Source organism: Papilio machaon, chromosome 3 (assembly GCF_912999745.1).
Source record: "Papilio machaon chromosome 3, ilPapMach1.1, whole genome shotgun sequence".
NCBI lineage: Eukaryota > Metazoa > Arthropoda > Insecta > Lepidoptera > Papilionidae > Papilio > Papilio machaon.
The window spans coordinates 9,026,231-9,052,959 of record NC_059988.1 but is presented as its reverse complement, the minus strand read 5'-3'; the positions used below and the strand labels follow the sequence as shown (position 1 = coordinate 9,052,959).

The 26,729-nt window shown below is 34.2% G+C and overlaps 1 protein-coding gene across 1 annotated transcript; it reads right to left on the bottom strand.

Annotated features, from left to right (window-relative positions):
* Window positions 1–1,269: 1,269 nt before the first annotated feature.
* On the bottom strand, window positions 1,270–26,190 carry LOC106711412 (neuropathy target esterase sws). Its single transcript, XM_045686333.1, has 30 exons — window positions 26,164–26,190; window positions 23,666–23,747; window positions 22,945–23,156; window positions 21,856–22,042; window positions 21,273–21,418; window positions 21,038–21,166; window positions 20,867–20,947; window positions 20,521–20,658; window positions 19,923–20,015; window positions 19,099–19,188; window positions 18,542–18,673; window positions 16,903–16,999; window positions 16,064–16,272; window positions 15,627–15,782; window positions 15,275–15,431; window positions 14,548–14,706; window positions 14,152–14,270; window positions 13,406–13,519; window positions 12,525–12,707; window positions 11,622–11,777; window positions 10,762–10,881; window positions 10,254–10,440; window positions 6,778–6,894; window positions 5,599–5,715; window positions 5,089–5,209; window positions 4,878–4,968; window positions 4,558–4,766; window positions 3,091–3,238; window positions 2,477–2,536; window positions 1,270–1,513 (listed from the first exon to the last, which is right to left on the bottom strand). The coding sequence occupies exons 1-30, from the start codon at window positions 26,188–26,190 to the stop codon at window positions 1,403–1,405; spliced, it is 3,948 nt and encodes a 1,315-aa protein (XP_045542289.1). The 3' UTR covers window positions 1,270–1,402.
* Window positions 26,191–26,729: the final 539 nt, after the last annotated feature.

The following is a 26,729-nucleotide window of genomic DNA, read 5'->3' as shown; positions in this document are numbered from 1 at the left end:
TATAATATGAAGTCTGTGAAGAGATTGACAAATTCAAAAATTATGATTATAAATCGTTTGTCAGTTATTAGAAACACCCTAGGAACTGACAAAGGCATTATTTAGATTTAAATCCATATATATATACGAATAAAACAAACATCACTGGTAAATAAAAAACTATAACTTATCAAGACTTACGCCAAAAAAGATAAAGACAAAATTACAATACAAAAATATTAATTTCTTTAGAATCGGATAAACGTAAAAATAATAGCACTTTAAAAAAATATATAATCAATTTTATATTTTATATATTTGTGCTGTAAGAAAGCTTAGTTTAATCCTAAATCTTTGAATGCAAAGAGTTTTATTGTATGTATGTATTTAATTATGTGCAATAACTACATTTTACATAAAAAACGTGAAAGATTTTTACCTAAAATTAATTATAATATTAGATTATAATAATTATAATTAATTATAATATTAGATAAATAGTATTAAACTACAAGAAAATCTATCGTTTGTTTAAAACTCGAGTTAATCGAATAATTAAATCGATTTATATAAATCGAAATCGGAAGAAGTAATATATAATCCTGTAGAACAGGGATCCCCAAACTATTTTTGGACAAGTGACCCCCTTTTCCAAAATATACCGTTAGCACAGACCCCCATGGCCAAATTATCTACTTTTAAGATCAATTATTATTATTATAATTTTTCATTCTGACTTAGGTCAATAGAAGAAGACAGAGTGAGAATTAGCAATGCTTTAAGTTCTATATCAGGGGGTCGATATTGACCCTTTTGGGAATCCCTGTAGAAAATACATTAATCTAAACCAACAATTGCAAAACAGCTGATGGCAAAAACAATGACTTAAATTATAACACGTTAATTTAATTTCACAATAATCACAGCATACTTTGGAATTTTAAAATAACTTATTCGTAACATTAACCGATATTCGCTAAAAAACAAGCATCTCGTACAATAATTGCATAAACTTAACACAGACAAAATCACTTTTACATAAAAAAAATTACATATTCAATTTAAATTTAACACAATTAAAACGTCAATTTTCAACAACATTTTATTCAGGACAATTCAAAAAGTTCCATCGTTATTATAATCTCATAAAGTAAAAACGTCAATTTCACATTTTAAATGGCAACACATGGAACATCTGTCACTGGCAGTTACGCAAAATGACTATCCAAAAAAAGAATAAAAGTAAAACACCCGAAACTGGCAATCAAATTCGAATGTCAAATAACGTCCATCCACACGTCAAATTCAAATTTGGAGCGTCACGTGACATGTGACAGCTGTCGCAGTCAGTTTGACATTACGCGTGTGCGTCGGAGCGCACGTACTCGTACAGGGCCTTGCACAGGTCGTGCAAGGTCGCGTCTCACCTGTTCCCTCCCCTCTTGTTCAGAGGGTCATACACCTCCGCTTCGGAGTCGATCTCGTCCTCAGACAAGGAGAGAGATCCACCTACTCGACGTGTACGAAGACCCTCCTGAAAGATAATTAAATTAATACAGCCAGAAAATATTTGGTATGTTATTAATTCAGCGAGTTACAAAGCTTTAGTATTTCTTGAAATTTAGTAAGTTTTAAGTTTCTGTGGAGCTAATCCTCAATATTTAAAAGGTTAGAATTAAAATAGAATATGCCTTGTCAATTAATACTCAAACGAGAACTTTAAGAACAAATAAAAAATGTAATATTGGTTTGTAATAGACGACGATTTTTAAAAGGTACAACTACTAATTAATAACTTATATGACGCTACTACTTTAAAGAGTTATATTTATGAAGCAAATACTTTCTTCAGAGTACGCCAAAAGCGATAGAACTGTGATAATAATAAAATCAATAAACATAATCCATGTTCCTAAAACAGTATGTTGATGAATGAAGGTGGACGAAAGAAAAACTGTATGACATATTTAAGTACCATATAATCTAAATAACGTCTCAATCTAAATGGATAATAACGCATGATTGTAATGAAATAAAATTGACGCAGTAAAGCTGGGTGTTTGAAAATACATAGTATAGAAGCGACAGAGTTTTATTTTTTTTTATGTGACATATAACATTGTGTGAATAGTTGGTCGAAAAAGGAAGCGAAAAGCTGCTAATTACAGCAGAATTATAAGTACTTAACCCTTTAATGTGTCTTTATTGGATGGCATTCTGCATTTTTTTTTAATTTACTCTTGGATAGTTAATTCAGAATACAAACAATGCTTCAAGATATTCTTGAAGGCCTCAATTACATTGACACAACAAAGTTAGAATTGATATTAGCTGCAATATAAAATCGACACCGACTGCCATAACTAGTGCATTATCCTTTAAGCGTTGACAACCCAAAAGCCCCAGACAGTGTGCACCGAAACCATAGATAAAAAATTGAAAAAAAATTGTCTAAACCAAAAACAATGTGCACTCGTGCAGCTCAATATGTGCCCACCAATTCCGTGTCACTGTGCCCACCCATCCACGCCGCGCCCTCCTCTACGCTCGACGACATCTGTCATCAACAAGCAACACTTGTCAAATTTACCAGTACTTATCAAATTTTCCAATACTTGTCAAATTTACCAATACTTGTCAAATACTACAAACTTATTGTCAAATTCCATAAACAATGTACTAAAATAATTAAGATCAAATATTTATTACGCTAATGAAGCTTTGAAGTCCGAGTTCTATTATATTAAGACAAAAGCTAGTAAATTAAAAAAGACCATTAGTATGAAATCAGGAAGATAGAAGTCTAATGTATTTGTAAATAAATGGCTCTATGGAAAAGTACTAAAAACTTCGAAACTTTTCTATTAAAATACCAAATTGTAAGAAAATAAAACTGTCCTAACTCAAATTTCCTCTTTTCTAACGAAATGCAAGAAAATCAAGACTATTTAAAGAAGAAAGTTTGGATTGTTAATTTGCATTAGCTCCGAAACTATCTATCACTGTTGCGAAGCTACACTATCCCCGGATTAAATAGGCTATATTTTTTTTTTTAATTCCATGGGCATGAATTCACGGGCAACTGATCTTTACTGGATTAAGAAGGTTCACCTCTAGAATGCCGGCGCTGGGCTCCGAGGCGTAACCCTCAAAGTGTCGCTGGTCCTCCTCGTAATCTGATGACGAGGAGGACGAGTTGTCGACCTCCTGCGCAGTGCGCACTGAGCAAACCATCTGCGCCAGGTCCGTGAACGTGTAACTGCAATAACAACTTATGTCACGATACCACATTTTGTCTAGAAATTGCTGTGATATATACATTAGCTTATTTAGAATTTTTTCTGGTAAATAAAATTGAGACAGACTTCGATTTAGGTGTCATTAGTTACAGTCGAATTTGCATAGCATATTCGTTTTTTACGTGGCCACTTGAATTCACCAAAGTAGCGAAGTGAACCATAGACATCTGCAGCTGTGTTGTCTACCTTTACTCCTCTAGGTGACTTTATGCACTAGAAGAGAATATTTCCCCTTCCTATGCGTCAACTTCTGCCAAATCCACCTCTTAACTTTAATCCTCTTTCCCTTCCCATGTCTTCCTTATAAGACAAGTGTAATAAGAGAAAGAGGACATTATGGCTCAGGTTCAAACACTCATCAGACTGTACACGGAATTGCTTCTATTTGAAGGCTGTCTATGAGGTCGTGGTATTTCTCCAGTCGAGCCGACTCATTTGTACAGATGTTGCTGCGTCTACCGCTGTTATTAAATCCATAAGATTTCTCTTCGTGATCTTCATTAGTGATGCAACGGAAGTGTCTTACCGGAACCAGAAACGGAAACAGATGTCAAAAATAAATTTTAGCAGAAACGGAAACGGATGCGGAAACAGAAGTGTAAATAATAATAAAAAATATATTTACAAAAATATTTTTTTCGGTAAAAACAGTTTGTATTCGTTTTTAATTTATTAAGGCATTGGATATCGGTGTCCTTTAGCCTTCAGTGTATGTATTTTTACTGCGCTGCAATAAGTTAAAATACGCGTTTTTTTATTTTTTTATTTTGAGGAGACAAAATTACACTCTTTACAAATTAAAGTTCGCCAAACCACTCGTGTTGACAAACGACAAATATATTTCTAACTATATAATGATGATGATATATTGCATGGTTATCACTTATTCAAAAGAACATTTAATAACTCGTAAGTATGAAATAGTCACATTTTGCCAGTTGTCAAATTTTATATGGACAACAACTAGACAGTTTACTCCAGCAAGAGAAACTGATTGTTTCAAACAGCAGCAGAAAATATTACGCGCTTAAATTCACAAAATAGTACGTAAACAAACAAATGCGACAAGTGCCGAAAGACCGCGCACGGACTGTCCGTCTCGCGCCGCGCATTTGGATCTCTCAGCCGTCGTAAAGTTCCGTTTTATCTCCGTTATAAAAGTTGCGGAAACAGAAGCAGAAACGGATGTTGAAAAGCACGCGGAACTTCCGCACTTGCGGAAACGGAAACAGACATCCGTTGCATCACTAATCTTCATCCTGGTCGTAGTAGTACTAACTCAGTGAGTGCGGGCTGAGCTGGTTGTGCACGTGGCGCTGCTCCAACACCACTGACACCGCCGCCGCCGCCACGTCGCTGACCCTCGAAGTACGCAGCACCGTGCCTGTAGCCCACCTCACGGATCTCATCAAAAGATCCGAACTGCAGAGTCTTGTACGCGTCGATTGGCGGCCGAATGTACTCGCAGTAGTCCGAACTCTTCACCTCCTAAAGTACATTATAAAATAATTATTAAAAATCTTTTGTAACCGAACGAACTAAGAACCGGTCCAACTATAAAATGTTTTTATCAAGATATTTCTGGGGTACCAATGTTACCTCGAGCTGTCGGTTGCAAGAGACGTATGCTAATCTGCTCTGTATGTCTGGAAGATTAGGAACTTTCACCGGTGTCGTGAATGGGTTCCATCTGTAAATAAACCAACACGTGGACATATTTTCATATTGAAAAAAAAAAGACAGGTCCATTACTGTTATAATGGATTTGATAAGTAATTGTCAATTTTAATAAAATCATGAATAAGGTTACCTTTTCCACAGCAACCACCAGCCGGAGAGATCATCCCCGTAGTTGGTAAGATCAGTGTCGTCCTGAGAGCCCACGTCTATAGCCAAGATATGCTTCGCGCCCAGAGATCGCATTACGTCAGCTGAAATAATATATTTATTTATTTATATCAAACTGTCCCATAAAAGAGACATTATGATCTGATAAAAGAATTATGTACTACAAAAAATTTTAAAACTTCATATAGATTTCATATTTATGTAACACCCAAGAGTTGACATTATATTGGGTTTAGACTGCAATGTCACTTGATAGACACATATCGTTCACGCTCAATCTTTTTGACAAAACACAGACAACATTGTATGTGTCAATAAGGCAATATGTCAATTCTCTAGTGTAGTAATGGGCATCGCTGATCAGCCCAATAATCCCGAAGGGCGTTTGCCCCCTTCTTTTATAAAAATAAGTTTCACAGCAATCGGACTCTGCATTAATTTTATAGTAATAACTTTGAATAGCACCACAAACCTGGTACATTATTAACGTAGCAACCGTCGAGTAACAGATGTCCGTCCATGGGATCGCCGATCGGCGGGAAAATACCGGCAATACTCATCGACGCTCTACAATACCTCCACAGAACACCTGACATGGCAACAATAGCAAAATATCCTACTCTATAACCGGACTCGTATGCCGGTACTTCTAAGTGTTGCCATTACTTACCGTTAAAGTATTACAAGCCGAGTGTAAATATCATGATGTATAGATAATATAAAAATAAGGATTTATAACGATTTAAAAAAACATCCACACCCTTCACCAGTTTTACTTCTTAACATGCCCGTAATGACTACCTAAGCTTAAAAATTAAATTAGGAGTACGAATTACTCTCTACCTACAATGGGCTAATTTACATTGTGAGGTGAGCTACTTAAACCATCGATTAAATTGAATGAATCAATCCGGACTTCAAACAAACATAAATTAAATTCAGTTGTTATGAAATGTTCACATTCTTGTCGATTTTTTTTTTTTGGAACACCTTGTTTAAAAAAGAGTTCACTGACGCAGCCTTGTAACGACATTCTATTGACGTAATCGAAATTTGAAAAAGTTCATTGAAAGTAATGTTTTTTTTAACTTAATTTAAGAATTTATAAATCAGAGCCATCACTTTATTACTTTAGTGGAACCTTTATTTAGTTGTTCATAATATAATAATAATAATTTAATAATATAATAATTTTTCGATTCATATTGCATGGTTTTACTCAAATGGTAACGTTCTTGTAATAAAAAAAAACTTATTATGCTACAATAGAGCCCTGAAAAGTAGTCATTCCAACTACAAAATTGAAGTAAGGTTAGAAGAAAGTGGGTGCTGTTTAAAATCGGTGGACAGGCCAAGTGTGCAAATGTGTGATTACAAGTCCAAAGCATTTCAATTAAAAAGCCTACCGCAGAAATATTTACACTCAGCCTCTATATAAGAATGCGCTCTAAGGTTGTCTTCTTTTGTGATATAATCACACGACAGCCGTCTCACTCTCTGTGACTTAGGTATGTCCCGTTAATGCCACGCGGTACAAAGAAAACGTGACAGATCCGTCAATTTGTTAGTAACGGAGTTGTCATTTTGACAGTGACGAAGCTGTCGCGCTGTCGTGTCGGTGACGCGTGAGCTAGCGCCGTGATTGGTTTACCTGGCAGGTTGTTGACGTAACCGCCGTCCAATAGGAGGTGGCCGTCTACGGGGTCGCACAGCGGCGGCATGTAGCCGCTGAGTGACATCGAAGCGCGAATGTATCGCCACAGAGAACCTGCGACGCGCGAGTTAATTTTACAATATGATATAACCTAATTTACTAATTAAAATAAACCATAATTACAAAAATTATATAATAATTTATACTAATATATCATTTTTTTGACATAAACTGATAACGTATTTGAACTGGAATTGACATTAAATCAATTTGCAATTTTTTGACTTGAGTAATTCAAACAGTAATTCATACAAATAATTTTCATCAGAGAGTATTCTTCATCCAATGTGAATTAGACTTAAATTCAACTGTAGATTTATAAAGATATCAAAACATGCAGAGCCAATGACTCTCCTGATCGTTCGTGTATTAAAGTGAAATTGTTGCATCGAAAATGTAAAAATAGGACAAAGGGCATTATGAAGATCATCTAGTGTAAAGAATTAGACAACACAATCCATGGAAAGGAAACGATGGATGCTGATTAAATCCATAGATTATAAATGACTTACTAATATAGTGTTATTCCATTCCGCTAAAAGAAAGCTAAAGAGGTTGACAAGTCCGACGATTGTGACAGGTTTCTTGACACATGCTTGACATGCATAAATGCGTTAAAATATTATTAATATTGATCTTTAAGGTAACCCTAAAATTATTTACAGTCAATAAAACCAGAATTGTTTCCCTTTCAAATAGAGTTGTGTTGAATACAATAATTTCGTAACATGTTTCCTTCACTTCTCAGCGTTGACAAGTCCAACTTCATCTAGTATTTTCGACGTTTAGTAATTAAAATAAAAAAAAAAATAAAAATTCAATATAATATCTAAAAAATGACTTATTATTTAAAATTCTTTTCCATCGTAAGGTGGTCTATCAATCATAGTTTTTAATCAATTCAAAGACAAAAATAAATACTAAAAAACAATTAAACTTTCAAACAACTTGTCATATTTTTTTTTAATTTACCAAATAAACCATTACATATATACAATAAGAACCAATTAAAAAACAAACTCCAACAACGCTATTTCTTAAAACTTGAAAGAACATTAACCTTTTCAAAAACCATATCTACACTAATAATACTAATTTACAATGAAAACTGTTGTTTTTAGGTCTATTAAATTAACTTATTTCGTCATGACAAGCAATAATAGACCTTCAAACAATTACGATAAAAGACATAATCTAATAAATAATACTAGACTACAGTGATGGGGATGGGAACTAAAGATAAGAATGTAATAAAAAAAATAATTAAAAACCACACTCATGCAAATACATGAAGTTAAATGGATTTTTAAATGAATGAATGGCGATGGATTCATACAACAAATATATATTAAATTCCAACCCGACATTAAATGCACGCATCGATTGCTATTATAGTATTAAAATATATTTAAGTTAACTTTCAAAAATATAAAGCGTTATTCGGTAAACCAATCACAAGCGTTCTGTTTCATTTAATTTTTTTTCTTCAGTTTTAATGTAAGAAATGGCAACACCCAAAAGCAAATGTCGGATTCGTAGACATTGTAAGATTAAAAAAAAATTACTGTTTTATAAAAAAAAACAAGTGTAATGTAACACGTAAAAAACATAATAAAATATATACGACACATCGAACGGACAGACTGACACATAAATGCAAGTGAGTGTGGTTGTGGGGAGGAGTCAACGAAAAAATCACTGTAGCGGAATAAAGTATACGTGAAAATTAAAAAAAAAACTGATAAAACCTAGCTTAGCTTAGACATAAAATATAAGGGCAATGTGCGTAGATTACGTTTTAAATCTGTTCTCCCCTTTCGTCATAAACGTCGTGTGCCACCATAGATATTGAAGATCGTATGATGGCAAAGACAATTCCGCAATTTATACCAAGCACACAGTTTGTCAAAGAATTTATGAAAAATTAAGATGATATTAGCTGTTATACGATAATTTTTTTTTTCAACAATTTAAATTTATATACCAACCACGACATCTCTTCAATAGATTGACAACAGTAAAAATTTAATTTTTACAATATGGCAATACTGATAGCACTTAAGCGCCATCTAAACAATAAACTTTTTCAAACTTTACGCATCAATTTGGATGTTTGATTGTTGCAAGTTTCTTTTACCAGACGACTTTGAAGTCGTGATATGATCAAATTTTTTAATGCTACTGTATTATTTATAAACAAATATCGTGGACGGAATATAAAAAGGTCTAAAAAACGAGATGTCGGAATGTTGAAATCTTTGATAAGGTGATCAATTACCTTACAACTAATTCATCAAATGTAGAAAATAGTACAAGATCCATTCTTGTTTTGTAGCTGTCCACTTTATATTGACAATAGAAATAAAATTATATATATTATTTCCACATAAAGCAAATTCAATCTGGTCTGCAGATATATAAATAAAAACATCTATATAACTTTATCACATGCATTATATAACTTGTATGAGAACCGTGTTTTACCTGTATATCATGTATAATATGAAATATTAATTAATAATGAAACCTCTTAAACTTCCTTAATATATATGTTAGTAAGTGCAAAAAAAGCGACAAATTATCACCAAATAACACGAAAATTTCCTGTCCATGAATGTGTTGTGTTAATAAAGTAACAATGTTCACAATTTATAATTTAACTAGCTCTAGTCTCTGCGCGGAATAATAAAAAAAACTTAATAAGTAAACTATATGTTCTTCCAGACTATGTTCTACATCTATACCAAATTTTATCAAGAGCCGTTCAACCGTTCTTGAGATACCTTCAAACAAACATCCATCCATCCATCTAAATTTTCGCATGTATAATACAGTCAAAATCTGTTATAACGACATCGAAGGGACTACTCATATTGAGTCGTAAAAACCGATAGTTGTAACAACCGGTGACAGGTATTAATAGGAAAGATATGTAATAACATTCAGCCAGGACCTTTGATTTTGGTCAATTTAATTTTAAGTATGTTGTTCTAAACGATGTCGCTATAAACGGTTTTGACTGTATTAGTAAGGTAACTCTACATATAATAATGTAGTTAAAGCTCAAGTCAATATAATAGAGTGGTAAATAAATTATATCAGACTAGCTTTTACCCGCGACTCCGTCCGCGCGGAATAAAAAAAAAATAAAAAAACAGTTACCAATATGTTCTTCCAGAATAAGTTATATCTATACCAAATTCAACCAGATCTATACAATCGTTCTAACAAACATCCATCCATACAAACTTTCGCATATAATATAACTAGCTTTTACCCGCGACTCACATAACTTTATAAGTATATTTAATTCCTAAATATGTTCTACATCTATACCAAATTTCATCCAGATCTATCCATACATCTAAACATTCACATTTATAATATTAGTAAAAAAAGTATGTATTACTTACCATGTCGATGTATTCTCATACAACTGGAACTAATATCAGTCGTGACAGTAAAGTAGGGTAGCCAGAGATCTTCTATATGTACGTCACCAAATGTACCCCGGATAGTCGCATTGAACTGACGTCCAGAGAACATTGACGTAGCCGGGTATGTCAGATCTAGGAGTTGTTTACCCCATTGCGTCATTTTCTAAAAAAAAAATAAAAACGGATACTTTATGATGTTAAAGAAAATACGAGCGGTAGAAGTCAAAATCCAAAACGGCCATTTTGTGATGGCAGCCATTTTGAAATTATTTTATTGTATTCTACTAAAAAAAAAACATTAACAAAGCTTTATTCAGGCAATATTACAATAATTTATCGTATACAGTCGAACCTGGAAAAATAAGAACCGGATAAACAAGAATTCCTGTGACACCTTTGTAGGCGAGAAAACTCGATCCCTTGGATTTTCGCTTATCTATATTTTACTGTATTTAAAAAGCTTTTAGTATATTTATTATTGTACCTGTGACCAGTCGCGTGCCTTCTGTGTAACGGTGGTGATATTACGCTCCATACACCAGAGCGCGCCCATGAAGGCGCCGATGCTAACACCACCCACCATATCTATTGGTATACCAGCTTCCTGTTAACAATTTATATTAAGTTAGTTTCTTTAATAATAGGTTAAAGACAGTATTTTTTCATTCATCACGTTAAATGTGACCAAAATACCACCCGATAGTAATTACCAAAATTTTGAAATAACTATGCAAAAATTTTGATGGATTTTTGTTTTTTTTTTATATTAAAACAAGATACAAAATACAAAATTACAATAAAAGTGCCTATAAACCCCAATTTGGTACAACGCTATGAAATATAACAGAAGGTAAACGAACCTCAGATCGATTTCAGAACAGCTAAACGGATCTCGATGAAATTTGGTCATAGTCTAGAAATTCAGTGTGAACGGTGTCTGAGGTAACAACTAGTAGATAACTAAATAAGTTTCCTCGTGTTAGGTAATATCAGGTTAATTAAGTAGTGCTAAGATTATGTTTTTATAATCACGACTGGATTGAAACAAGCCGAAGACAGAATGGCGTGGAGACAGAAGTCGACACATCTGTAAAGGCATGTTAAGATGAACACGACCTTCAGTAATCTATATATATAAAAGAAAGTCGTGTTAGTTACACTATTTATAACTCAAGAACGGCTGAATCGATTTGACTGAAAATTGGTGGGCAGGTAGCTTAGAACCAGGAAACGGACATAGGATAATTTTACCCCGTTTTCTATTTTTTTTCCGCGCGGACGGAGTCGCGTGTAAAAGCTAGTGAAGTATACAAAGAAGAAGAAGAAGAAGTAATCTTATGTGACCTGTATAGCTCGTATCATGCCAACGTGTGCTGCACCGCGCGCTCCGCCACCACCCAGCACGAGGCCCACCGCGGTACCCGTCAACCAGCGCGCCAGCCGGGAGAAGTCCGAGTGCACATTCGCCTCAGACATCAACACCTTGCTGTACAACTCGCTCTGGAATAAAACAATACCAATAAAAATTAAACCTTTAAAGTGCACCAAATCAAAGGAAAATAAAGATAACCAAAAAAGTCTTTTAGATGATATTTAGATTTAGATAGATTTAAATGACATTGTCTGATGTCAGACATTGATTAAGATTCCGGAAAAAGGATTTATCTATATACATAAAAGAAAGTCGTGTTAGTTACACTATTTATAACTCAAGATAGGTCGAACTGATTTAGCTGAAAATTGATGGGGAGGTAGCTTAGAACTAGGAGACGGACATAGGAACTTTTTTATCTTGTGTGCATTTTTTTTATTCCGCGCGGACGGAGTCGCATGTAAAAGCTAGTTTCTTATAAGGAAAGAATGGAAGGAGAGGTGGATTTGATGCAGAAGGAGATGCATAGGAAGGTTAAATATTCTCTTTTTGTGCTTCTCCTCCTTCGTCGATTGAAGGTAGGCAACGCATCTGCAATTGCGAATGTCTATGGACAATGGTAGCTTCGCCATTTCGGCGAATTCATGGCCGCTTGCTTGTTTACCATCTTGTAATATAAAAAATAACATTGACTGGAGGGCGCTAGTGTGTTATCATCATTTAGTTTAAACCATGCCCACCAGGTCAGGTTACGTTGTTTTACTTTAATTCTATTTTTTAAAAAAACATTAACTGTCACATATCAACGTATAGAAAGTGTTGCCATAGAAAAGTCGAGAGTAGCGCCCCCGTGGTACAATAGCAAGCATACTAACAACTCTGTACTGGCTCTTGCGGGTGAACATGCGATGAGGACAGCGCACATGGTGGTGCTGGGAGACCCAGGAGCGCATGTTGAGCCAGTGCACGGTACCCGAGGGCGGAGCCCCGCCCTCCCGGTGCAGCAACACCAGCTCCTTCTGAGTACGGATCGCCAGACGTTCGATTTCCTTTTCGATCTGACAACAAAATTATTTACAGGTAAAAAAAAAATTAACGTAAAAGACTACGATCTGTCAAAAATCGTTAGAAAAGTACAGACTTGCAAGTTTCAATATTCCTAAAATATATATATATATATATATATATATATATATATATATATATATATATATATATATATATATATATATATATATATATATATATATATATATATATATATATTAATAAAATTGGAGTGTCTGTATATAATATAAAAAAATATCATATTTAATACACAGGATATATTTGTGTAGCTAACAACGAAAAACCAAATTTTAAAAATTTTGTCTGTCCGTCCGTTTGTTCTTAAAGCCGCGTTTGTTCCAAGTATCTGGACCGATTTTGACGACAATTTTACTAGAAAGTATCTAATATACACGTTTTTATTATAGGTTACTTGTTTCTGCGCTGATAAAATCGCGGGCCACCGCTAGCTATAAATAAACTTTAAATGTAAATAAAAAAATATTATGTGCTTTCTTTACTTAACTAAATCAGTGAAAATTCTACCTATTTAACGTGTTATTGAATCATTTAGATAGTAATAATAATAATAAAATCATTTAATCCATTCAGAAAGCAAACAACACACTGAAAAGAGGTAAAAAAACACAAAAATTAAAAAAAGTAACAGACATGTACATATGAACAAGTATACAAAGTTCATAGTAACCTTTCCGATGCTGGGCTGCTTGTCTCCCAGCGCCACGATGAGTATACAATCTGCCTGTCGTATGCAGCGCTGCGTCCATTGTGTCAAACTCGGGTCACACTGGTACAATGCCACCTAATACAACATAAAACTAAATAATTAAGACATCTTATAAACCGATAATATCTGAATCTGGTATGATAACTCATTAGCGCCTTCCTGTCATTATCACAAGATTAATTTTCTACTGTAGCTCTCAAGTTATGTTTTTGGAACGAAGTTCCTTATCGCGCGTTGTGAAAGGGGGCTAGACGGAAAAAATTCTTACGAAAAGTTGTCACGACACTTTTTGCTATAGTAACCATGGCAACGACGTGACAATATATAACGAAAATTCATAGAAATAAAATGTACTTCTTGTGAAGACTTAAGTTTTTTATTCATAGAATAAACATTGGTTCCTTCACTAATTAATAGAAAGGAACTTCGTTCCATCCGGGTGTCCCAACACACCTCTCAAGTTTTTTTTTTAATGTCATTTTGAAATAGACAATTCTGACAGAACTAACCGCGATAGTAGCGCCCCTCACCATTCCAGATATCTTTGTTTTACTATATGATTTTTGTCTATGTTTTTGACTAATTGTTATTTTTGTCTTCAATATAATTTGTGCTAATAATTGCAAATAAATATAATATAAAAATGGATAACACTTGAAAGTTTTAAATGATTTTCTAATAGTGGCTAGATGTTAAAGTATTTCTACCTTATGTTTATCTTCTTGCTGCGCCAACCAGGAACTAAGGCGGTATTCATTGTTGGGGTCCATGATGGTCAGTCCCAGCAGCTTACGTATCACGTCGGAGGTCAGTCGCACAGTGGGACCTAAAGAACAATGAGATATTATATCAAATTAATACTAAGAGGAAAGAATTGACTGCTTGTCTGCATTAAATAGGCTCCAAAACTACTTAACCTATTTGAAAAACACTATCCCTGAGTGACATAAGCTATATTATTTTTTTTTATTTCAGAGATAAAGTGACTTCAGAGATGTAACCTGTAGTACAAAGAGCTTGCTTAATTTTTAAGACATGTCTTCTATTAAGATTTTTTTTTTGAGTGAAACTAATTTTAGTTAGTAATAAATGTTTATAATTACCGATAGCACTTAGCGAGTGATATAATTCGTATGTAAAGGCTGTTAAAGGTACGTCGTCGCCCACAGGTACTACGGCCACTGTAGAGAATGTATGCTGTGAGGATCGCGGTTCCAATGCTGCTGGTCCACGTCCCGCACCACCCGGCTTCTGCCACGAACCTGGACGCGATAAACGAACGTATTACTATGAAACTAAAGCTCATTTTCCTGTATCAAAAAGATCGATAAACAAACATATGTTACAAGTAATATAAATGGGAAATTTTGTATGAATGTTTGTTACTACGTATCTCCAGAACGGTTCTACGGATCTCGATGACATTTCTTATAGATTTAGTACACTGTCTAGAAGAATGTATACGGTTACGTTTAATATTTACTCGATAACTCTGCAATGGTTCTATTTATTTTTTTGAAATTTGGCACAAGCATAAAACATAGTTTCACATAGTAATAACATTCATCCTGTTTTTTTGTTAATTCAGCGCGGACGAAGTCGAGGACAAAAGGCTAATTACTGTATAAATAGAGTCCATTTTCCTGAATTATAGATATTTACTATTAAGAAAAAGTCTACTTTCAAATTACAGTTTTGCAATTATGGATAGTAATTAATTGAAATTAATAACTCGAGAAATAGGCCTATTTTTTATTTTGGTGGAATTGTGAATCTAATTTTAATGATATACGATGGCGCCATCTAACTAAAGTAAAATTTAAAACATACCCAATATCCTGTGTCCTAGTAAATTAATAAGCCTGGTGACGACGACAGGGAACCTTAGCTTGATGGCATTGAAGAGACCTTCAGGTAACTTTGCGAGTTCTGAATCTCGCACCGCCATTACTGTGGTACTGCGTCGAGTCTGAGTCACCATCTCAACCTGAACCGCGATATGTATACTGGTACTATGTGATCAGAGGTCATATTATTAATGCGGCTAAGAAGTACAAAAAGGAAAGAAATAGTTGGAAAATTTTTAACCTTAAACTTCAAACTTATTTCAAACTTGTATTGGTATCGGTAAACATTGCGTTTCCACTGTACAATTAAAAAACAATAAAACATTTGCACGTACAATTCCCACGAGATCTCCCTTGCCGTACTCTCCCACTAACTCTTTCTTGCCATTAGGATGAGTAATAACAGATCTCAGGCGACCGCTCAGCACGATGAACGTGGACCCTGACTCCTCATCCTGACGGTATACCGCACGACCTGACTCCAAAAACACCTAAAAACGATAAAATAAAATAAAAATTGCGTGACGATGATCAAATCGTCAATCTATTAAAAAAATCGTTAAAAAATTAACAGATTTAAATTAAAAAGACGTCGTTTTTTTAATCAGAATTTTTATCATTATACGGCTGGTATTGAAATCTATGTTATGGCTATACTCGAGACTTGTAACTTAAGCAGATGTTTAAGCCAGATTTGCCATCTTAAATTAACCTAATAATTCTGAGTGGCAGACAGAATGTCAAACACTAAACTTGTAAGAACATATCTTACCCAATCCAAAGCGAAGTCAACCTGTCTGACGAAAGGTGACAATCTCTTGACCACTGAGTTAGCAATGTGAAGTACCACCGACGGCCGCTCCCTCATAATACTGTACACAGTTGTTTTTGACAACAGTCCAATTCGAGAGAAGTGTTTAGCACGAATCGAGAAGAAACTCGGTTCCCCTGTTAGTACCGCTAGACCACCTTCCACTTCACCTAGTAAAAAAATTGAGCTATTCGTTTATTTTGTTTTCTTTGAAGACCAAAAATTGTATGGTATTTAATTTGATTAATTTTATCATACAAATTAAGATGACTTGAACATTATCCGTGGGTTTCTGGCAACAAAATTTCTGTATAAAGATATCGTCATCCCTGTCATTATCTTTGACATAACAGAGATAACAATAAGTTTCAAAAGGAGTCTCAGAAATTCTCAGTAAGTATAGATTGCATTATGTTTTTTAGCCACACATTCCATGACACAGTTTTTTATGAAAACTTTCCATACAAATCGGTGACACTGAAGGTGTTAACACATAATAATAAAATTAGAGTATTATTATATGTATCGAACATATGTTGGATTTATATTACTTTTAATGAAAGACCAAGTTTTAAAATTTTTGTCTGTCTGTAAGTCTGTTCGCAAGGCCGCGTTTGTTCTGGGTAATCTCCGGTACGATTGGACCTATTTTGACGGGACTTTGATAGGAAGTTAGATGAAGCACGCGGCTACTTTAAAGACTAGTTTTACTACGAGCTACGCGGCTACTAAAGGCTACTTTAAAGGCTACTACACTAAAGGTTACTTTTTTAACTCTATAAAATATTTAAACATCTCACCTGGGTAAGCAGTAAACATGTGCACCTCCCCTTCACCTTCGGCCACCTTCTGTGAGACTAGTAAAGCCCCGGATAAGAGGTAGACTAAAGCCACGTCCTGGATTGAACAATGGCTTCATATAAACAGGAAATATTTAATTGTTTGCATTGAATAGATTTCGAAACTACTGAACTGATTTGAAAAATTCATTCACTGTTGTGAAGCTATCCTCAATTGACATAGGCTATTTTTATTTTTCTAAATATGTTTTGAATTCCGTGTGGACGAAGCCGCGGGCAACTGCTAATGATGTCAATAAATTTGTTAAAAAGATTTTTTGTACTTTATACCTTCTGTCAAAGGTATTTTCCGTTGCAAAGATATTTATACACAAAAACAAATTTTCATGCCTTTCACTCGCTTTAAGTAAAAGAGAGATAACAATTTTTTATATTTTATATTGTAAAGTTAGCGTACAAACCAATTTTTTTTTACCTTTTTTATTTTTTATTTCATATAGAGAGTATTACTTAGACGAAAAGGACAATTATAATGTATAATTTATTGTTTTATCTATTTTTTTAATAATGTATTTTATTGTGGTTGTTAAAAAAGAATTTATTGAATGAGACTCGCAAACAATTTATGAAGGAAAACATGCAGTCACAAAACCATACAAGATGTCTTCACAACCATGTCTTCGCAACACTATTAATCTAAACACTAAATTTCAATTAAAAAAGATGGAATTCAAATTAAATGTCTTTCAATTCTGTAAATGATTACTTCAAAAGAACGAAAATGGAATCACTTTGCTGTTTAGACAGATATATTCTTTATTGCATTTGTAGAGTTATTTTTTCAAGATTTAATTTATAATTAATGTTATTTACATTGCTTATTGTTTGCGAGATTTTATAAAAAAAAGAAAGATGTTTGATGAAAATTATAACACTATAAAAACGCGTCAAACTTAATATCTACCTGAATAATTTCTGGTTCACCCTCGATACAATAATACAGCTTTTGAAACGAACAAAATAAATATTTTAAAACATCAAATTTGTATCATTGTTACAAAATATCTTACTAATATTATATATGCGAAAGTTTAGATCAGGGATCCCCCAACTATTTTGGACAAGTGACCCCAAAATGAAACCTCAGACCGACATGGCGAAATTACCTACTTTGAAGATCAATTATTGTTATTTTTCATTCTGACTTAGTTCAAAAGAAGACAGAGTGAGAATTAGCAATACTTTAAGTTCAATATCGAGCTTTGAGGTCCACTGTTGAAATACCTGGTTTAGATGGATGGATTGATGTTTGTTAAAAGATATCTCCGTAACGTTTCAACGGATCTCGATAAAATTTGGCATAGATATAGAATATGAAAATATATGAATAATAGTCTGAAAGACTATATAGCCTAATTATCAAGTTTTTTTTTATCCCAGGCGGACGAAATAACGAGAGACAATTAGTATCTCATATATCTCATTAAATCAAACATAAATCAGATAAAAAAATCCGAACAAAAATATGCAAATTGCACAAATAATTGTAAAAATTGAGCTACAAATATGTTTTTATACAAGTTTTAAGACCGTGAAAACGGAAAGAATTCAAAAGAAAACTAAGAGCACAGTAGGTTACCTTGTGACTCTCTTCTTTCATGATGTAAGTCCCCGCGGGAAGATCTCTCACTTGAACGTTGCCGCGCACCAGAGTGTCGTTCTCCAGACCCAACTCCTTCACAAACGCTTCACTCGCTATTTGTATTAGAGCCTGCAATATTTAGGTAACAAATCATCATCATCAGCTCACTTTACATCCCCACTGAGGGGGTCGGAGGCTACCCCAAGTAGGAGTGATTTAGCTTAGATAGCATATATTACGTTTCAAATAAAAATGGGCGTAAGGTAAATAGATAAAAAAACTACTTTGAAATACTAACTTGCCTACAATCCTTCATAGAAAACTGAAAAACAACTTGTTAGTTTTTCAATAAAAATTTGGCCTATATATTAATAAGCTATATCTTTGGAATAAAAAAATTACTAATTGTAGATCTTCTATCATCAGGTCATCCCCTCTTGATCACCGACTATTCCCCCTCTTAGTTGCTAGCGACGTCATTAAACTCATTGACAAAAACATATGCTTAAAAGTTAACCTGTGTGTTAATTCGGAACAGGATAAAAAAAAATTACCTGTTCATCTAGATTATCAGTATTATGTTTCTTAAAAGAGGAGCCTTCTTTGGATTTGTAGGAGGACGTAGGTTGCACGTCGGGCTGCTGCTGCGGTCACCAAACACAACAAGGACTCATCATCAATGTAAAATATAAAAACTGTTGAAAGATGCTAAAAAAATATATTCATCATCATCAGCTCGCTATACGTCCCCACCGAGGGGCTCGGAGCCTACCCCAAGTTAGGGGTGACTAGGCCACCCCTAAAAATATATATAACTGACACTAAATATGTCGAAACTTGGACTCTCGTCCTTTTATAAAGAAAGGGGAAGCGGATTTAGGACGCATAGGAAGGCGAAATATTCATTTCCTGTTTTTTTATATTATAAGGTGGCAAACACGCGCGCGGCTACCTGAATTCGCCGAAATAGCGAAGAACCGCTGCCCAAAAGACATCCGCAATTTCAGATTCGTTATCTACCTACAGAGGCACTCACAGAAAGAGAATATTTCTTCTGAATTCCCTCCTCCGTCACATCCCCTTTCACTTCCCATCCTTGCATTAAAATAAAAGGGTGGGAAGGGAAAGAAGATTAAATTTTAGGCCTCTTGTAGCACACTCATGAGACTGTACATGGAATTGCTTCTATTTGAAGCCTGTCTATATGGTCGTGGTATTTCTTCTGTCGAGCCGACTCATTCGTACAACAGATGTTGTTGCTGGCGTCTACCACTGTTAAAATACGTTATTTAAAAAAAGTAATAAGGCTAAAGTCATATGAAATCAATAAAGTAGTGAAATGTTAGTTTTATAGTTAGACATTTAAATATGAAGTTACCTGTGGCGTGTTAGAAGTGAGGTCAGGTACCATATCTGGGCGAGGTCGCCTGCCCTGGATGTGTATGGGGGAGGAGGTCTGATGCCCGCCCTCCTGACATTGCAATGTTAGACACATATGTAACTTGTTATTCTTTATCATGAGGGTAAGGAGTTGTGTACAATTTTACAGTTATATTCGAACCTGGATAAGCGAGAAAACTCTATAAGCGACCTCTATAAGAAACCTTTATTAGCGAGAGTCATTGGCCGTTCCGTTGCATAACCTCTATACGAGAAAAACCCCGATTAGCGAGAAACCGCTATGAGCGAGAAAAACGCGAACCCTTGGATTCTCGCTTATCCAGCATCAAGTATATTTAGAAATGAGATTGAGCTTTAATTAATTAAACTTTAACAAATCTAAGTGTGCCGTTTGAAAACGCAACCTTTTTTCTTTTGTAGCAAGTCAATAATTATTTTAATTAAATTTATTTTTAATAGAGGAGTAGATGCTCGTAAATTATAATTACTATGAACACCCTTTATGAAAAGACAAAAATAAAAAAAATCACATGAGTTCCGGCAGTGGAAATCCACGGTTATGTTATAATACTTACCATATGTTCAACACGCTCGTGATGTGGGGACTGTGTCGAGTGGTTATGTGGATGCATGGTGGTACCACTGTCTACCAATACCACCTTACTAGACTTGCCAGGGGAAGAGACGTTGCCGGGACGACGTTTATCCTTACCCTGTGATAAATATTATTATTCATAATAGAGTGGGGTAAACGATACAATAGTGGGCCATAGTTTGACAGGTGTTCTCCACTCATTAACTAAAAAAATATATATTAATAATGATTTTTTTTTACTTATAATGGCATTTGTATTAAAAAAAAATCAGTCGAATTGATAACCTCCTTCTTTTTGAAGTCGGCTAAAAAAACTTGTAACTTACCGGATTGACAAGTTCAGCACTTAAACCTAAGTACTGATGAAGTGCTGTGAAAGTTACCCGCTGAAGTCGTACCATAATTATCTGAAACAAACATCCTTTCAACTAGCTGTATCCCGCGGAATTACTTGTCACACGACATAGTAAATAATAGACAAAATATAGTGAAATAACCTGTATAACTCTGACAAATATATCAGGATATTCTTTGAATACTTCTTGAAAAGCTCGCATCGGTAACTTTATTACTTGGGAATCTTCTAATGCTTTTGCGTTCACAGTTTTGTACGGTTGAGAGTGACCCTGGAAGAGAAATGCATTTTTAATCGTGCGAGAAATACTCTCCCACAGACTGTTTTTTTTTTAAACTCAAATGTAAATAAAAGAGCATAAAATCTAGACTGATTACCGTAAGCACGTCAGTAAAGCTGAGTAATGAGGTGACGCTCTCCCCGGCGCGCACCACCTTGAGCGAGAGACTGCTGCCGTCCGGGTTCGTAATGTACACGTTGACACGCCCCGTCTGAACTACGTACACGTTCTCGTCCGTGTCGCCTTATTTAATTATATTTTAAGAGGAATTATGTGTTGTGTTCTTTTATATATTTCTTTTCAAATATCTTGGCGGCCCAAGATCTCTCAAGGTTCTCCGGCCGTTGTGCAGTACCCTCCTACCGCATCCCGCTACTCTTTAAAATATGTTTTGCGCAGCGACTCGCGCGAATTTAAAAACCGTCAAGATATTTGAAAACTACTATACAAATATATTATCTGTGTTTTAAGGTTTTGATGATGAAACCCTAAGGATAAATAATTAAAATAATTGTAAATTCAAATATAGGCTTCATCTTTTAGAATACTCCGTATGGCTCATAATATGTCATAAAACTTGTTCTCGTCTTAAAAATCGCAGTGAGATTTATTACTAATTTATTATTAAAAGTAACATTATATTTCTAAATTCTATTCAGTATTTTTTATTTATAACTCACCGACTTTAAACAGGAAAGATCCAGCGGGCAGGTTGAGTATTTCAGTATGCTTGCAGAGCATCAGAAAGACAGGTTTCTCAAAATGACCGAACACTCGGATGCTGTGTAACATGTACAGTGCGTCTGGAGGCACGCGGTCGTCACTAGTCAAGTCTTCTTCTAAGTATTCTGCTGGAGGTTCTAATACCTGGGGATATTTAGATTTTTGTACACGACAGCAACAGAATGTGGTCACCTAGTTTTGCTAAGATGCGATGTGATCGTTGTCCGTGGACATCAATTTTATTTTGTACTAGCTTTTACCCGCGACTCCGTCCGCGCGGAATAAAAAATAGAAAACGGGGTAAAAATTATCCTATGTCCGTTTCCTGGTTCTAAGCTACCTGCCCACCAATTTTCAGTCAAATCGATTCAGCCGTTCTTGAATTATAAATAGTCTAACTAACACGACTTTCTTTTATATGTATAGATTCATAGACGATGTTAAAAATTATAAGGTACTCTACTAAGATACCCTATAAGGAGAGCTATATACGCTATTTTAATTTTTTTTATTTTACTCGAAGCTTTCATTTTGTACATGTATTAACGAGTTTATTATATTTAAATCAGAAGCAGCAGTACATCAAGGATAAATGCTAATGTACTCATGACATTTTAAGCATACATTTATTTATTTTTCAATTTGCCTCCGTTAATTATGTGAATATCAAATCGTGTAAACGTATCTTTCACATGAAACATAAAAGAACCAAAGTTGAGTTATCTCCTAACTTATCTTACTAATATTTTAATATGTTTGGATGTATGCATGTATGGATGGATGGATGATTATTTAGAATGTATCTCTATAACGGCTACATGGATCTCGTTTAAATTTGGCATAAATGTAGAACAGTCTAGAAAAAACAAAAGGTAATTTTTAAGTTTTTTTTTATTCTGCCCGGACGAAGGGCGACAGCTAACAGCTAAACAAAAACGGCTACACTCGCTTACACCACATCTCATGTCAGCACCAACTAGTTACGAAGCTATCAAGAGTATTTCGAAATAGCCATTTTCATATGACAATAATGTCTCGAATTATACCTTAAGTTGTTCAGGTGCTGCTTCTTTCTTGAGCTGCAACAGTTTCCTGGCGAAGCGCATAACCGCGCGCCGCTTCCGACCCTGGCCCGAATTGGAGATGGACTTGACCTTCCGCAGCATGCGTCGCCCGTAGAACAGCATCTTATCTCGCTTACGGAACCTCTTCGCTGGTTCCCCACCAGCGTCAATAGCGCCCGTACCACCAGATAACTCTGCGAGTTTTACTTTAATATTGCCATGTGCAAATTAGCAATTTCTATTTGTTAATCCATTGCAAAAATATCTTGGTTAGAATATATTTTTAAATAAAAGATATTATTTGCATAAAATTTAATTTGATTTCATAATATTTAATAGGCGAAAATATTTATATGTACTTTTAAAAGTTTTAGTAAAATTATCTTATCTTAAATAGTGGGTCATGGTCTGTAAATTCGAATAGATTTCATAACGTGTTTAATATCTACTAAAATATTATATTTTCTATCATTTCTAATGACGCATGCATATGAAAAATATTATAGGTAAGTTATGGTTTCAATACAAACATGAACGTCGCCATCTGATGTTCTAGGCGAATAGTAGGAGGGGCAGTTACCAATATGGTCTTATTCGAAGTAATTTTCTATCTATTTTACATTTTTCAATTCTGTAAAGGAGGCAACTGCCCCTACCTATCTCACCCAGGCAACATCCATGAATAAAAAATGTTAAGGAATACCTTTTAATCGCCATCTTTTATAGTAATAAAAAAAGACGACGAGTAGCGATACTATAAGACATCCACAGAAGGACCACAGCAACTGAAAATATAAAAAAAAAACTTTTTGAATGCAAATTTTAACATTTGATTTTTAATAAATTATTAGTTTTTATAAAGATTACTTTGAAAATGCTTGCCACAAGATCGCAAATTAATTACTAAACATAATCTCTTAAAGTAACTAATTTCATGGCCAAGGCTTTATAGGGTTAGTAGCCAGATTTCTGAGTAAGTCGTCCTCGACCATAATCCTACGAGATTAGCACGAAGGAAATTATCAACCCATAGTCAGTAGAGTAATTCAATACTGGATTTATATTACGCCAGTACAGTATGACAGTAGCGTTCAAAATCAGCGCTGGCATAATGTAAACCAAAACAGTCCATGCCAGGTCAGCTCTACTGTCCTACTTGTACTGGCATGTAAGCCAGGCTTAAAGACTACTAGGGTGATATATAATTAACCATAAATAAATTTTATTTTAAAGTCTTATAAATCTATGGATTATATGAAGAAAGATGACGAATTTATATATAGATTATGAAAATATATCTAATATATAAAATTCTCGTGTCACAGTTTTTGTCACCATACTCCTCCGAAACGGCTTGACCGATTCTCATGAAATTTTGTGAGCATATTCAGTAGGTCTGAGAATCGGCCAACATCTATTTTTCATTTTTTTTTTAACTGCGCGCGGACGGAGTCGCGGGCGACAGCTATTAATATATAAAAATTTATATAATTTAAACATCATAATATTTTACGCAAACGATATAACGACCAACAATTGTTTTTCACAATATTTACATCACATTATGATTATCTCGCTTGAATTGAACGCATGCTTCACCACACGTGACTAACGTAGCGACTGTTTACGATGACGCAAATAACATTCAAAACAATAAGAAATGCGAAGTACAATAATTCGATCTAAAAATTGTTCTAAAAAAGTCACGTTTATCATGTGGTTTGTCACTAAATCATGGAAGCGTTGATTAAATCTTGACCACGGCTTTTTTTCTATCGATTTATTATTATTTATTCAAAGAAATAGTATATGCGAATAAACTTGGATTCGAACAAACATATATAGCAAAAAAAATTAAACACAAGTATGACATTTAAATATATATTCATATTTACGAAACATATTCCTTTGAACATCATAAATTTAAAAAAAAATATATATTAACTGTCTCTATTCACCTGAAGCAACTATTGGATTTTAATAAATTTAAATAAAGCAAAATCATGATGAGAATTTACTTGTCTCTACCGAGAAAGGAAAAATGCTGGGCTTCCGTTGCTCTTTTTTTGCAGCTAACCAAGGTCGTAGGATAAAAACTGATCAATAGAGGAGCGTGGATAACTTTGTATCTAGAATATGAACCAACAAGCGAATACTTCCGCGAAGCTATTGATCGCTAAGGAAACTCACAAACGAAACATAAAGCATGTAAACTGTTACGAATAATTTTGCTGTTTACAGAATGACCGAAATAAACTATATCGCCTTTATCTACACAGAGAAATCACGATTTATATCTAACAAGAAGTGTTTTTTTTTTGTAGGATTTCAAGAAAGAAAGAAAGAAATGTGGTCTTTACAACGAACATCAGTATCATTATTCGATCCTAGCCATGAGTAAATCAACTCTGAACCGGTTCAAAAGTTCAGCTGACGTAAACTTGAACCGTTGAGCTGCGGTTCAATAACTAAATTGGCAGCTAACAGCTCATCGCGATTTACCATAAATATGTGAGTCGCCTCCAGCACGATAAGCAAATTATAACTATACAGGTACAAATTGAGTTGAGCTGCGAGTCGGTTCATTGATCTGCTTCATACATGTGAGTTGTGAGCTGGTCTACAGAACATAAATTGGCTACAATCTCAAATATAAAAATCATTTCGTTTACAAGAGACTTAACGCTGTTGAATAACAAGTGTGGATAATATGATGGAATACATATTAACATATTGCAACTCTTAAACAATATTGTTTACAAACACTACAAATGCTATTCACTACATTTTATATGCAAGTGTGAAAACAATAGATTTTTTCCTTTATGGTAAATATCTCAAGATAAAAAAAATCAAGGTTTAAACGTTGAATACCCGAGAATTCAGTATGGAATACTTCTTTTATTTTATTAACAATAATATAATTATCCTATATAATCTTTTCCTAAAACAAAATTAAAAAAATATTACATTAATATTTCTTAACTTTAACTAACAATGGATGTAAATTCTTTTATTGCTTTTTTATAACTACAATTAAGTTTTAATGCAAAAAAAATAATAAATGGGTTAATAATTATAATTTATCCTTATTTTGAAATGAAACCTAATAATACTTACTTCAAAATACATTTTATAACCATAGATTTAAGGCTACACACAAAAACTAAAGACCATGTAAGGATTTTTTTTTTATCATACCCTAAACAGCATTTTGTTGGTAAACATCAACCATTTAAATATAGAACAGTTATTCAAACGCGACTGTTTGAATTTAGAATAGGCGCGACACTGACCGCGGCGCGCGGACCGGTAGTCCTTGTGTTTACGCCACTTTTCAAACACAACTGTTGCAATGCTAACATGGAAATTGCGTAAAGAAATCTAACGCAGCGATACAAAACATCGTATTTATGAGCAAAAAATATGTCAAGTAAAATAAATGAAACATACATTCTGTACAGTTATTTATTTTACTGTAGGGTTCCGTTGCTAATGCATTTATACCTAAATGTATTAATGTCTCTTCTTTAAAAGACAACAAGAGCAATGACAAATTACAATATGTGTTACAGGTGCTTTGGATGTGAATTGTGAGGCTGTTAAAATAAATAACGATTGGTTTATTGGTCATATGTTAATTTTGTGTAAACTTGTTAAATATTATTGGATTTAAAATTATTAAAATTATTTTGTTGACATCGTATAATAACACAACACTTAATCATATCATAAAGTGGTAAGCAGAGGCACATCTCTCCTACTTT